At 47.5% G+C, this 14,761-nt stretch overlaps 1 protein-coding gene across 1 annotated transcript in view; it reads right to left on the bottom strand.

Annotated features, from left to right (window-relative positions):
* Nucleotides 1-14,761, bottom strand: part of BMP1 (bone morphogenetic protein 1) — a 161,456-nt gene that overhangs the window by 50,712 nt on the left and 95,983 nt on the right. The window contains exon 8 of the mRNA XM_075346448.1: nucleotides 1,532-1,647. Within this exon, the coding sequence (XP_075202563.1) occupies nucleotides 1,532-1,647 (116 nt within the window). The remainder of the gene's footprint in view (nucleotides 1-1,531; nucleotides 1,648-14,761) is intronic.

Here is a 14,761-nt window from a genome sequence, read left to right on the forward strand (position 1 = left end):
AGGGCTTGGATGTGTGGCTTGAAGGATAGAGCAGAGTCGAGGGTTACTCCAAGGCAACGAGCTTGTGAGACTGGGGTGAGTGAGCAACCATCAAGTTTGATGGAAAGGCTTGTTGGAGGAGATGAGTGAGGAGGAGGAAAGACAATAAACTCTGTTTTGTCCATGTTAAGTTTTAGGAATCGTGCAGAGAAGAAGGATGAAATAGCAGACAAACATTGTGGTATTTTGGTTAGTAGAGAGGTAATGTCAGGTCCAGAGAGGTAGATCTGTGTGTCATCGGCATAGAGATGATACTGGAAGCCGTGGGACTCTATGAGCTGTCCCAAGCCGAAGGTATAGATGGAGAACAGCAGGGGTCCAAGAACTGAGCCTTGAGGGACACCGACAGATAGGGGGCGAGCTGAGGAAGTGGTGTGAGAATGGGAGACGCTGAAAGTTCGGTCGGTTAGGTATCAGGAGATTACCTCTTTTCCAGGATTTTATGATACTGGATTGAATCTATCTTGCCTTCTCCACACATTGCAGTTTTCCAGTGCCAGAGGAAGAAAGCCACCACCATGTTTCACTGAAGCCAACACAATGCTTCATTGTAGGCAGAGTGTACTTTTCAATGTATGGTTCATTGTTTCTGCTCCAGTCATACCACTAATCCCTAGGCCTGAAAATTTCCAGTTTTGTTTCATTGTTCCGCATAAGATAATCCCAAAAAGTCAGTGGCTTAGTTGTACATAGTGTAGTTTATCCAGTGTTCCTGTAACTTTAAACTTTACAAAATCCGTTTTAGCGCTATATCTAGGAACAGTACATTTACAAGGCAATGATGTCTTCTTATCCTTCAGGAACGTTTCCAGAAGCTGGTTTCTGGCTGTGCAACAAGTTTGCAGCAGGTCATAACAGTCAGAGAGGTTGTGACACGTCGGATGCTCATTTCGAGAAAAATGTCTCCTTTGAAGCGTCCCGTGAGATCGTTTGTGCGGTGAGCTGCTGTTGGTGGAGGGGTCTGCCCTTATTTTGTGACCACATGCGCTCCCGCGGTGTTTACGACAGTAGAGGATTGGAGGGAGCATGCGCCACTGTCGGAACGAGCATCTGATTTTTCACAAGCCGGAGGACGGCATCTTCAATAAGATAGTGCCGGAGATAGTGGTATGCGCACTTACCAACTCCGGCGCCATTTCATTGAAGTGACTGAAATACTTCAAGTGTATACTGCACATGCGCCAGCCATACTTATAATAACGGCGATGGAGGAGGGGAGGGAAGGGGGGGGGGGAGTTAGGGAAATCTATTTACATAGAGGCCAGGAAACCACACAGGGGAGGAATAATAAAGGAAGACCGGATCCACATAGTCTCCCCCGTTGCCCACGCCAATCAATTGCTGCACTGATTTCTGGAACTTTGCTAAAACATGTCACTGCAATGAAACATCCAATCTGGAAAGTGAAGGTATGATTTTATTCACCATCCTAGCGCCCGTATGGCACTGCCTTTACTTTACATGGGAAAATATATGGTCGTATACGCTCTACCTTCTCTCCTGGGGTGACAGACAACCTCCATACACAATGCTCAAATGCCGAGTAGCCGTTCGGGTACCCTGGAGATGAAAAGTTTCCTTGACTGTCCTGCAGAGTCTCCCAACAGGCTGTAAAGACATAACAAGGCAATCAGTATTTCTATAGCACCAACATATTCCTTAACGGCGCACACAGAATGTAGTCAGGTCTGTCGCTCTGCCAGTTGGTGGCCAAAGACCAATTAATCTTTATCAGACACATTACATAAGCTCACAAAAAGGGGATTAATCCCTAGGACGCCCATTAACCCCATATAGATTTTTGGAGAGAAATCCCTCAAGCACACAGTTCTTTTACTAGAGGAGACGTTTTTCTTAATATTGTAAGGATGGAGCAATTCTGCTAAAAACTTCCATTCAACGCCTCTTACAAAAGAAGCAATGTTTACCAAGATGAATAAGGGTTAGGGTTCATGTTTTAAGAATGTAGGGGGATGGCGAAGATGCAGGATGGTGGGAAAAAAAGCATCTGGAGACTTTGCAATAATGGGAAGGTCATTTAGGTGACAGCAAGGATTTTGATGGATCAGGGACTTAAAAAAAGAAAACACAACCTAAAACCTATTATAAATGATATTGCAAGGGGGCACTGTGGTAGCATAGATTCCTATCACAGATACCGGGTGAGGAAAAAAAAAATTAAAGAAGCCTCCACAGCTTCAGAGATGCCCAACAGCAGAGATATCATCTCAAGAAGGTCAATTATAGCGTAATGGCCTAACAAGGCCAAGACAAATGCACGAGTGGTTTAATTAGGGCTAGGTGCCCTGAAATAATACCCATATAGTGCCAAAATAATACCTACTTTTGTTCGCACAACTGTATAATCACCACATAATTACAAGGGCAATGTATATAGTAACATTTATGGTGGTCCAAAAATGTTAAACGGGTCAAAATGGTTGTTAAAAGTTATTACCTATCCATAAGATGGAGACGGCTTGTGAGAACCATCCAACCTGGGTTTAATGTAGGATAAAATCAAACTATAGGGTAACACTACATAGTTCTAATGCTATCTAGGGAAAAGAAACAGGAATCGTCTTCTGGAGGGTGCTGTGCTTGTAGTTCTGGCTTCTGTGTATATGTGAATGTTCATGGGATCCTTCTAAAGCGGGCTTTACACGCTACGACATCGCTAATGCGGAGTCGTTGGGGTCACGGATTTTGTGACGCACATCCGGCCGCATTAGCGATGCCGTTGCGTGTGACATCGATAAGCGATTTTGCATCGTTCCAAAACAGTGCAAAATCGCTAATCGGCGACACGGGGGTCCATTCCCAATTATCGTTACTACAGCAGTAACGAGGTTGTTCGTCGCTCCTGCGGCAGCACACATCGCTGCGTGTGACGCCGCAGGAGCGAGGAAGCTCTCCCTACCAGCCTCCCGGCCGCTATGAGGAAGGAAGGAGGTGGGCGGGATGTTACGTCCCGCTCATCTCCGCCCCTCCGCTGCTATTGGGCGGCGGTTCAGTGACGTTTCAGTGACGTCACTGTGACGCCGCACGGACCGCCCCCTTAGAAAGGAGGCGGTTCGCCGGTCACAGCGACGTCGCCGGACAGGTAAGTATGTGTGACGGCTCTGGGCGATGTTGTGCGGCACGGGCAGCGATATGCCCGTGTCGCGCAACAGATGGGGGCGGGTACCCACACTAGCGATATCGGGACCGATATCGCAGTGTGTAAAGTAGCCTTAAGTCAACATGCCAGATGTTGTTGGGAAAGGTTGCGTTTGGCTCTAGTGATTTTTCTTTCAGAGATTTATTCAATGTTTCGCCTATTTTGTGAAGGCTATTTCACACGAACAATGTTCGGCTGACTCAGAAGAGTTGCACAAATATTCACGCAGTAGCTGAGGCGCATACAGCAAGAGGCGCATACAGCAAGAGTCCCACCCTCCAGAACAAGAATATAGAAGGTTTTTTGGGTATCGCCTTGTATGAGAACAGTAAACCTCGTTAGGCTAGGGTCTGCAGTCTTCAGTATGACCATTATTATAGAGAACAAAGAAAAGGCTAAGACATTAAAAATGCACTTTATCGCTGTACACCAAGAACTGACTGTTCCAGGGATCAATCAACAAGGCAAAAATCAAATTCCCCCTCCCCCATGATAACCAATTTAACACTATAAGAAGTACTCCTGCGTCTCAGTAAATTAAAAATTGACAAATCCCCTGGGGCAGATGACATTCATCCACGGATATTTAGGTAACTGAGCTCAGTAATTGAAAAATCACTGTATCTTCTTTTCTTAGACTCTCTTGTAACAGGGTTGGTACCTCAGGATTGGAGAATGGCTGACATGGGACCTATATTTGTGAAAGATAAGAGGATGGATCCAGGCAACTACCATCCAGTAAGTCTGAGATTAGTGGTGTGCAAGGTTTTTGAGGGCATTTTAAGAGAGGATATGCAACAATATATGAGAGAGAATACTATAACAACTGATAACCAGAATGGATTCATGAAAGATAAGTCGTGTCTAACCAACCTGTTGGGTTTCTATGAGGAGGCAAGTACAAATCTGGATATTGGTAATGCAGCTGATGTGATTTATTTGGACTTTGCAAAGGCATTTGATACTGTACCACATAACAGCCTTATACTAAAGCTCCAGAAGCAAGGGCTAGGGGAAACTATAAGCAGATGGGTAAGGAATTGGTTAAAAGAAGGAAACAGTAGTCATAAATGGTACATTCTCTAAATGGGCTATAGTCAGCAGTGGTGTGCCACACAGATCTGTGCTAGGACTGATTATTTTTTAATCTTTTTATTAATTACCCTGAGGATGGGACTGAGAGTAAAGTGTCAGTCTTTACTGAGGACACCCAATTACCGTATGTTGGATATTAAAAACGGACCTTGATAAAATGTCGGAATGGGCAGACACTTGGCAAATGAGTGGGCAGACACTTGGCAAATGAGAGTTAAGGGGGTTTCACACGGAGAGACATCGCTAGCGATGGCACCTGCCCCCGTCGTTTGTGCGTCATGGGCGATTTGCTGCCTGTGGCGCACAATATCGTTTAGAGCCGTCACACTACTTACCTGCCTAGTGACATCGCTGTGGCCGGCGAACCGCCTCCTTTCTAAGGGGGCGGTTTGTGTGGCGTCACTAAGCGGCCGCCCAATAGAAGCGGAGGGGTGGGGATGAGCTGCCGTAACATACCGCCCACCTCCTTCCTTCCTCATTGCCGGCGGCCGCAGGTAAGGCTGCTTTCACACATCAGGTTTTTGCTGTGCGGCACAATCCGGCGCTTTGCTGAAAAAACACATTCGTGTTTTTTTTTGCCGCCAGGTGCATTTTTTCCTCAGACTTTTATTAGTGCTGGACTGTGCCACATGTACTCGCGTTTGATGTGGTTTTTGCCGGTTGCGGCAAAAATCGTCACTATGGCGGCCGCACAGGACGCAGAGAGGAACGTTTTTTGCCAGCGGTAAAAAACTGTTCGGCATGGTGCAGCATGGTGCATAATGAAAGTCTATGCACGCCGAATCCGATGGCATGCATCAACCGCTGGAAGCATGTACCGGATTCGGTTTTTACTTCTGAGCATGCCCAGAAGTGATATAAATTCATTGCTTGTCAGATAATCACTCACTCTCTCACTCACTCACTCTCACCCACTCATCGATCACGGGTGCGGCACTGCACGGCTGTCACACTGCTGGCGGCTTCTCCTGATTTGAAAATGTCGGCCGCCCATTATTCAATCTCGTATTCCCTGCTTTCCCCGCCCACCGGCGCCTATGATTGGTTGCAGTCAGACACGCCCCCACAATGAGTGACAGCTGTCTCACTGCAACCAATCACAGCCGTCGGTGGGCGGGTTTATATCGTGCAGTAAAATAAATAAATAAATAATTAATTAAAAAAACAGGCGTGCGGTCCCCCCCAATTTTGATACCAGCCAAGATAAAGCCACACAGCTGAAGACTGGTATTGTCAGGATGGGGAGCTCCACGTTATGGGGAGCCCACAACCGTAACAATATCAGCCAGCAGCCGCCCGGAATTTCCGCATCCATTAGATGCGACAGTCCCGGGACTTTACCCAGCTCATCCTGAATTGCCCTGCTGCGGTGGCAATCGGGGTAATAACGGGGTTAATCATGGCAGGAGTCTATGAGACACCCCCAATGATTAACCTGTAAGTGAAAGTAAATAAACACATACACCCGAAAAAATACTTTATTTGGAATAAAAAGACAAAAAAAACACCCTCTTTCACCATTTTATTAAAATCCTCAAATACCCCTCCAGGTCCAACGTAATCCATGAGGTCCCACGACGCTTTCAGCTCTGCTACATGAAGCTGACAGGAGCGGCAGTAGAACACTGCCGCTCCTGGGAGCTCCACGCAGCAGCTGAAGGGAGTCACGCCATCAGCAGGGACGTCACTGAGGTTATGCCGGGGCGTGTGCAGCGATGATGCGTGCGGGAGTGCAGGGGTGTGCGGTGATGATGCGTGCGGGGATGATGCGTGCGGGAGTTCAGGGGTGTGCGGGGATGATGCGTGCGGGAGTGCAGGGGTGTGCGGGGATGATGCGTGCGGGAATGCAGGGGTGTGCGGTGATGATGTGTGCGGTGATGATGCGTGCGGTGATGATGCGTGCGGTGATGATGCGTGCAGGGGTGTGTGGGGATGATGCATGCGGGAGCGCAGGGGTGTGCGGGGATGATGCGTGCGGTGATGATGCATGCGGTGATGATGCGTGCGGCAGTGCAGGGGTGTGCGGGGGATGATGCGTGCGGGAGTGCAGGAGTGTGCAGTGATGATGGGGTCTCTCTCTCTCAGCAAAAAAAACCCCCAAAAAACGGATCCGTTTTTTACCGGATCCATCGCATCAGTTTTTACACAATCGGAGACGGATCCATTGCATCAGGCACAAACCAGATGGTGCCCGATTGCAAAAAAACTGATGTGTGAAAGCAGCCTAAGCTGTAGTTCGTCGTTCCCGAGGTGTCACACGTAGCGATGTGTGCTGCCACGGGAACGACGAACAACCTGCGTCCTCAAGAATCAACAATTTTTGGAAAACGAACGACGTGTCAACGATGGACGATTTGGTGAGTATTTTCCATTGTTAACACTCGCTCGCTGGTGTTACACGCAACGACGTCGCTAACGATGCCAGATGTGCGTCACGGAATCCGTGACCCCGGCGATATATAGTTAGATACGTCGTAGCGTGTAACGGGGCCTTTAATGTTGATAAATGTAACGTAACGCACCTAGGACAGAGTAATCCTATACCTGCGTATACATTAAATGGAAGTAAACTCAGGACTACAGAACAGGAGAAAGACTTGGGTATTCTGATTGCAGGTAAACTGAGCAACAGCACTCAATGTCAGGCAGCAGCTGCTAAAGCAAACAAGATTTTAGGGTGTATATAAAGAGATTAGATCCCGTGATATTGTTGCCCCTCTGTAAATCCAGTGGTCCCAACGTATTGTTGCCCCTCTGTAAATCACTTGTAAGGCCACATCTGGAATATGGGATCCAGTTTTTGGCTCCATGTTTTAAAAAGGACATTCAGAAGTTAGAGTCAGTTCAAAGGCGGCAACTAGACTATTACAAGGAATGGAGGCCGCCCGTATGATGAGAGGTTGGGGGGAAAAAAAAAAAAAAAAGACATCTCAGAGGAGATCTCATTTATATGTACAAATACATGTGTGGTAAATACAAAGGACTGTCACATGACTTATTCCTTCCAAAGACAATACTAAGGACCAGGGGGCACTCACTGCGAGTGGAAGAAAGTTGATTCCGGCAGCTAAATAGGAAAGGGTTCTTTACAGTTAGAGCGGTCAGACTGTGGAATGCCGACCACAAGAGGTAGTAATGGCAGATACTATAACAGCAAAAGGGCTGGATGATTTCCTCACTACACACAACATTGTTAGTTATAAATGATATAGTGAAAAATGTATAATTGGTGCAGGAAAGTTGAACTAAATGGACCAAGGTCTTTTTGAGTCATTTTTTTAGTCCTCTGTGCCAGACTGGTTGCTAAGGCTCCGCTGCTTACCAACAGCAGGCCTTCTACTGAGGTTGCCAGGCATAGCTTCCATAGCAACCAGTCTCTGAGATTAGTCAATGGCACTAAGATGAGGGCAGGGACAAAAATGGAAAAGTGAAACGCAGACTTTGGTCGCAGTGAATGGTTTATAAACAACCAAAGTTCTTGTGGGATATTTCTGAGAAACAAAGAAAAAAAAAATGAATGAAGACAAAAGTTAAATATAGATCAGACATTTTGCCTGGATATGAAAGGCCGCAGGGTTACCGACCATCTAATTACACGTTCCCTACCACCATCGCCTACTCCTCAGAGGTTGTTCTCGCTTTCATCCTTCCACCCTACTGTGGTCGATCTCCCCTTTACACGGCATCACGGATATGCGACTTCCAGATGTCTCTCACACATGTATATACATCACTTCAGAAAACATGTAAGACTGACGGATAAAAATGGATCTCTAACCTCATCCTTTATTATTTTGTACTTTTTAATTCCCTCAGTCAACCTCTGGAGGGGACATAAATTAGTCCATGGTATCCATTAAGATAAGTGGCCATACAAGTAATACAAGAAGACCAGACCATGTGTACACAGCTTTTCCCTACAAACATGGGCCCTAATATGGTCTTTAACCCCTTAACGACCGCGGGCAGTAAAATTACGTCCTAAATGTCATAATGTTACTGCCCGCGGTCCTCCGGCGGCAGCATGCCGCAATCGGCGCACATCTCTAGAATCGTTATCTGCTCGTGCCGATTAACCCCTTATATGGCGCTGTCAATACGTGACAGCGCCATTATAAGCACGATTGCGGTAATGTTTTACTTACCGCCCGATACCGGAAGTCACGTGACGCGATCACGTGACTCCCGATAGTGGTCATGGTAGCACAGGGTCATGTGATGACTCCTGTACTACACCTGACTTGGTTTCACTTTCGCTGTGCCAGCGGCACAGCAAAAGAGAAAGAGAGCGTATCTGCTGTTTACAGCCTTGTAGCTGTGATCAGCAGATACTGCAGAGCGATCGGATTGCTGATCGCAATAGCCCCCTAGGGGGACTAGTAAAATAAAAAAAAAAAAGTTTTAAAAAATTAAAAAAAAAACCTAAAAAGTTCAAATCACCCCCCATTCGCCCCATTGAAAATTAAAGGGTTAAAAAAATAAAAAATATACACACATTTGGTATCGCCGCGTTCAGAAACGCCCGATCTATCAAAATATAAAATCAATTAATCTGATCAGTAAACGGCGTAGCGGCAAAAAAATTCCAAACGCCAAAACGATGTTTTTTTGTCGCCACAACTTTTGCGCAAAATGCAATAAGAGGTGATCAAAACGTAGCATCTGCGCAAAAATGGTACCGTTAAAAACGTCAGCTCGAGACGCAAAAAATAAGCCGTCACTGAGCCATAGATCACGAAAAATGAGAACGCTACGGGTCACGGAATATGGCATAAAACGTGCGCCACTTTTTTCGGACAAACTTCCGATTTTTTTTTTTAACCCCTTATATAAAAGTAAACCTATACATGTTTGGTGTCTACGAACTCGCACTGACCTGAGGCATCACACCCACACATCAGTTTTACCATATAGTGAACACAGTGAATAAAATATCTCAAAAACCATAGTGCTATCGCACTTTTTTTGCCATCTTTCAGCATTTGGAATTTTCTTGCCGTTTTCTAGTACACTATATGGTAAAACGGATGGTTGCATATAAAAGTACAGCTCGCTCCGCAAAAAATGAGCCCTCACATGACCATATTGACTGAAAAATAAAAAAAGTTACGTCTCAGAAAAAGAATGGCGAAAAAAAAAAACGGAAAGCGTAAAATCGGCCGGTCGTGAAGGGGTTAAAAACAACGCCTATAATGGACTCCCTAAAAAACAATATGGACAAAAGAAGCCAATGCCGTGGATCCTTCACTCAATGGTGCAACCTGAAGATCATTGAACCCCATTCAAAATCTTACGAGTGCGTGTCCACAATCAGTGTTAGAGTTTTGGCTATAGCGTGTTTTCACTGCGTCCAAATCGCTGCATTGTACAGTACAAGCATAGTGTTTTTTCCGCAGCAAACACTGACCTGCGGTGCAGCTTTCCAAGCCACAGCATGCATATTGTTTGCTGCGGATTCGCATGCGTCCTCCGTAGGGAGAGCACAAGCGAGAGACCGCAGTGCATTGAACCCTGATCATGAGTACGAGTGGCTGCGGTCTCCTGCATTCTCCTGTGGAGACTCGCGGCCCCGCAGGTCAGGACCCGCTGCGTCCAGGACACAGTGAGTCATGATCGTGGGCACATATCCTTAGGTTATGTACACACTTAATTTTTTCAGGCATTTTTTGAGCAGTAACTTTCTAAAATTCTCCTCAAAAACTCAACTTTAATTAATTTTTATGGTAAATCAGTTTTTGAGAAAGGATTTTGTAGAGTTACTATGCTCCAAAAACTCCGTGTGAGCATACCTTAACCGGGCCTCCAACATTATGGCTTTTTAAAGGGAACCAGTCATGTTCCCGAACTCCAGGTTGTATGAATTGCAGTGTAGCGCCGGCGTCTCTGCAGAGAAACTGACTTACTTATATCCACGTGTAATGCTGCTTCCTTCCCCTTCCAGGCCCTGTACATACCGCACAGGGTTCCCGGGAGTGCACCTAACATGCGTGTGCTCATACCAGGCCTCCTCTTAAAGGGCTGGTGTGCTATTTCCCATAAATGCATATCAGCCTATATAAGGCTACCTCCCAAAAGGGTAGGTGCCTGCGCAACACATTCAGTTAGTTAGTGAGTATACCAGTCTGCTAACTAGTTGTCAGGTCCCGTTTACCCTGCATCCATCACCAGTACCTGCCTTCCCATACCTGCCTATCCCTGCTGTGCCCACCATTCCTGTTTGTGCCTGCCTGTCCAGCTTGCCTCAGTCACCTTGTCTGTACCTGCCTATTCCGGAGTCCGTCATCTGCCCTGGGGATCAGCTGCCAAAGTACCGGTTACTGCCCTGGGAGTGGTAACCTGGCGTCCGCCTCGTGGTGGGAGCTTGTTAAACCTCTCCTACTAAGGGGTAAGACCGGGCCCCCCCTCTGGTCCAGTGGGTCCTCTAACCCATGTTGCTGCTGTGTCGCCCTGGGCAAGCCAGGGGACACAGATAACACACACGCACCCCACATTCCCTGCAGGTACACCAGCTAACCCATAAATCCTTGTTGCCTTCCTCCAGAGGTTGATGATGCACACCAGGGGGTGGGCCAGGCGGTTGGCTCCGCCCACCTAGGAGCTCACAACTCTGGAGGCAGGAAGTAAACCAGGCAGATAGCCCCGGGCAGGGGAAGAGTGAAGTCCAGTGAAGGGCTAGAGTAAACAACCAGAAGTGAAAGTGAAGGAAAGGGAAGTGGAAAAGGAGGAAAGCAAGAAGTGGAGACAGCGCAGAGAGTGTGCAAAGCCTGAGAGCCCAGCTGTGTGTAGGGCTAGAACAGCAAGGTCAGCGACGGCGGTGACTGTCCGGAGTGGGACAGTTCGGAAGTTCCTGGAAGGACCCCGTTGGCTGTGTGCCCGGTGGTCTGGAGCAGTGTTCCGAAGGACAGTCAGCACCAGGGCAGGGGCCTCTCGGACCCCGGCAAGGCTAGGAGTCGCCCAATTTGCCGAATCCGTCAGTGACGGGGACGCAGATCCCCCAACAACAAAGTCCCGATTGACGGCAACAGCCCGACCATTAACGGGGAGACACCGCCACGGCACCAGTTTCCCCAGGGCCAGCGCCTGCGGGCAAAGTGTAGAGCTCCTCCGGCCCAGATTGCAGTCGGGGAGCGGGTAACCGGAGGGAATCCACCGATACCACCAGACCACATAGGTGCAAGGAAGAGAGAAGTCACCGTCACCTACCGGGAGTGCAGGTGCAGCCGTCTGTGGGACCGTCCTACCAGCCGTTGGTTTACCGTACAAACTGTGTCCGAGTCAGGCTGAGTGAGTACCATAGTGCCGCAAGGCACAGCGCTGCCCCCGCGTCCCTGCGCCCTCCAGGCCCTACACTTTACATCTCTCCACCGGGCCCCGGGATCACCAACCCCTACCCACGGAGGGGCAACACAACACCTGGCTGCTCCCATCACCATCCCCGGGACCCCCACACCGAGCAGCGGTGGTGCAATCACCACAACCGTGGGTGGCGTCACGAACTATGACCCCAACAAACAAACCCCATTTCACTCACGGGCGAGGAGTGTCGCTCGAGACACCCCGGGATCCGGCCCACGGCTCGAGCCACCAGGAGCAACTGCCGGACCCGAGCAGAAGGGGTGAGCGCGGTGTGCTGACACCCTCCTCCCCGCCCGCGACACTGCCTCTACACAGTCCGTGAGCGTTACATGCAGTCTGGCTGTACAATTGTAGCCAGATATATTTATTCCTGAAACATGCCAACGTTTCAGAGAAAATATACTTTAAAGATCTGGAAAAGTGCCATAGCCAGAGACTGTACTAGTCCAGCACCACCCCAGAACAACTTTTCCCAGCACCGCTGTAGATGATTGCCAGGTCTCTCTCTCACATGTACATTGTAAATAAACAACTGGAAAGACAAGGATCACAAATAGGGTTTTACCCGGAAAAACAAGGAGCGTTAGTGTAGGTTGCAAGGTTCACCTTGAGTAGTTGTGAGTCACAACTACTAATAATATATGTAAATGGATGCTGGAGCACCCCTGGAGAAGATGATCCGAGTGGTAGGATGAAAGGGGGAAAAAAAAAAAAACACTCCTGCTGAAAAACCACTGATCCAACCATGGATAATTGGTGATTTTTATCAACGCATTTCTGAGACTCAATCTCCTTCATCAGGACAAACGATATGACGTGATTTGGTGTCCTGATGAAGGAGACTGATTCTCAGAAATGCGTTGACAAATAAAAATCACAAAGTCACCATCCTTGGATCAGTGGTCCTTTAGCGGCAGTCCGGTTTTTCCCTTTCATCCTCCCACTCGGACCACCTCGCACGTACATAGTGAGAAACCTGTCAATTACCTGCAGCAATCCTAGGAAAAGTGGTTCAGAGGAGGAGCCGGACTGGTCTTCTCCAGCTATGCCCTGGCTGCATCTTCTAAGTATACTCTCTCTCTCTCTGAAACACTGGAGCGTTTTAGAGAATGCGTTATAACCTACGTTCACTGGTCCCATCGGAGCTTCCGTCCGTACCCCCCCGCAAAACAGGTTTCGGACACATGTGCTGACGGGGCCATTGACTATAATGGAGCAGACGGAGTCACCGTGTGCTCTGTCGTGCAACATTTTCGGGCGTATACGCTTTCTGCAGGTGGACACCCACACCTAGTAGACTACGTCTGGGTGTCCACCTGCAGAAAGCGTATATGCCCGAAACTGGTGCACAACAGAGCACACGTGACTCAGTCTGCTCCATTATAGTCAATGGTCCCGTAGGTGTATGTGTCCGAAGCCAGTTTTGCAAGGGGTTCAGACGGAGGCTCCAACGGGACCACGGAATGTAGGTTATAACGCAGTGTGAAATCGGTCTAATAGTTTGGGCAGCATTAATTGCCTTATAGGTTCCCTTCAATAGTATTGGTCTTATAATATGGGTCAAAAGAGACCTTTGGTGATCCCTAGGTTCCGAGGTCCAGGTAGGACTGCAGTCTCTGCATCCACTATCTTTACACCTCTGTTTTTAACCTTTTAGGGGCTGAAATGCCCCCATCCCCATTTCATGAAGTTTTTTCTAAACTTCCTCCCTGAGAGGATGTCATACATTTATGTCTAGGTTTCTATTATTCGGGTACTGTTAATGTACTTCTACATAAATTAATGAATGGTGGCAATAATTAGACAATATAAGGTACAACTATTTGGGAACTTGTAGAGGAGTAGAACTGAACTAAGTTGAATTATTTTCTCCAACTAACAAGAAACAAGCCCCAATATATATATTTTTTTCGACCCTGGGCCAAAACTAGCCTTGATCCAGCCGGGGATGGGGGTGGGGTGGGGGGGGGGGGACGGGGAGAAAAAAAAGAAAAAGAAAAACAAACAACAAAATAGGGACATGAAATGCTCAAAACATTTTTTTCACAGCTTCAAAACAACCATCAAGGTCAATTAAAGCAATCTGGATGACAGAGATAGCCGAAATCCTAGAGAGAAGAATCTACGACACGCAGTCTGAGAAAACATGACTGCATGCCAGGGACCAGTGTTGAAATCTGGAGTCTAAAAGCTGGCAGAATGTATCAGCCAAAGACCCCCCATCCCCCAAAGAAAAAAAAGTTGTTTAAGTAGGCAAAAACAAATATAAACCAGAGGTGAAGCGCTGAAAAAAGTAGATCTGGTGGCGGACAGCTCACTTGTATACATGGAGACCGCTGTTAATTGTCTTCTAGGGTAAAACACGGAGAATTTGGAATATTCGACAGTTACCATTAACAGAAAGAGGGTCCGTGTCATCACAAAGACTCTCGTGGACACAGATATCCCACTCATTTCAATGAGAATGGTGTAGTGCCTCACTTCTCCAGCAGGGGCACTGCAGGAAAATTGAACACTTGCTGCCAGGTTCCATCAGAATTTGCAGCTGATCACTCGTGATCGTCCCGTAATCTTTGACCCTTTTTATAGGGAATGTGTCATCAGAAAATGACCTATTGTTTAAAAGGAACCAGTTAGGTCTCTAAGGCTAGATACTGGGTTAATCTGCAGGTTAACAGCGTACCAATGTTGCCCGTCCACCTTATTGGAGGTGCAACTACCAGGAGGAGATGAAGATTCAGTCATAGAGGCGTGGCCGGAGCGGCTTCAGTCATCGCTCAGTACACTGAGCTGCGGCCATAAACACGTCGACACTTTGATTGACAGTTCACTCTGCACTGACGCACTGCAGAGCAAGCTGTTGATTAACATGCTGGGGAATTCTTAACGCCATTGTTCGCAGTATTGTGAGCGCTGAGTGAAGCTGCTCCAGCATGCCTCCGACTGAAAGCAGAGAGCTCACGGAAGGAATAACGTTCCGGTGGATGACGGCTGGACACCTTGACGATTAACTCCATATCTGCAGGTAATAGCATTAATACCCTTCTAAAGTGACTTACGAGAAACTTTGATGAATCAGTGCCAAAGTCTAAAAGAAAAAAAAGCCAGTAG

This window comes from Anomaloglossus baeobatrachus, chromosome 4 (genome assembly GCF_048569485.1).
Source record: "Anomaloglossus baeobatrachus isolate aAnoBae1 chromosome 4, aAnoBae1.hap1, whole genome shotgun sequence".
In the NCBI taxonomy this organism is placed as follows: domain Eukaryota; kingdom Metazoa; phylum Chordata; class Amphibia; order Anura; family Aromobatidae; genus Anomaloglossus; species Anomaloglossus baeobatrachus.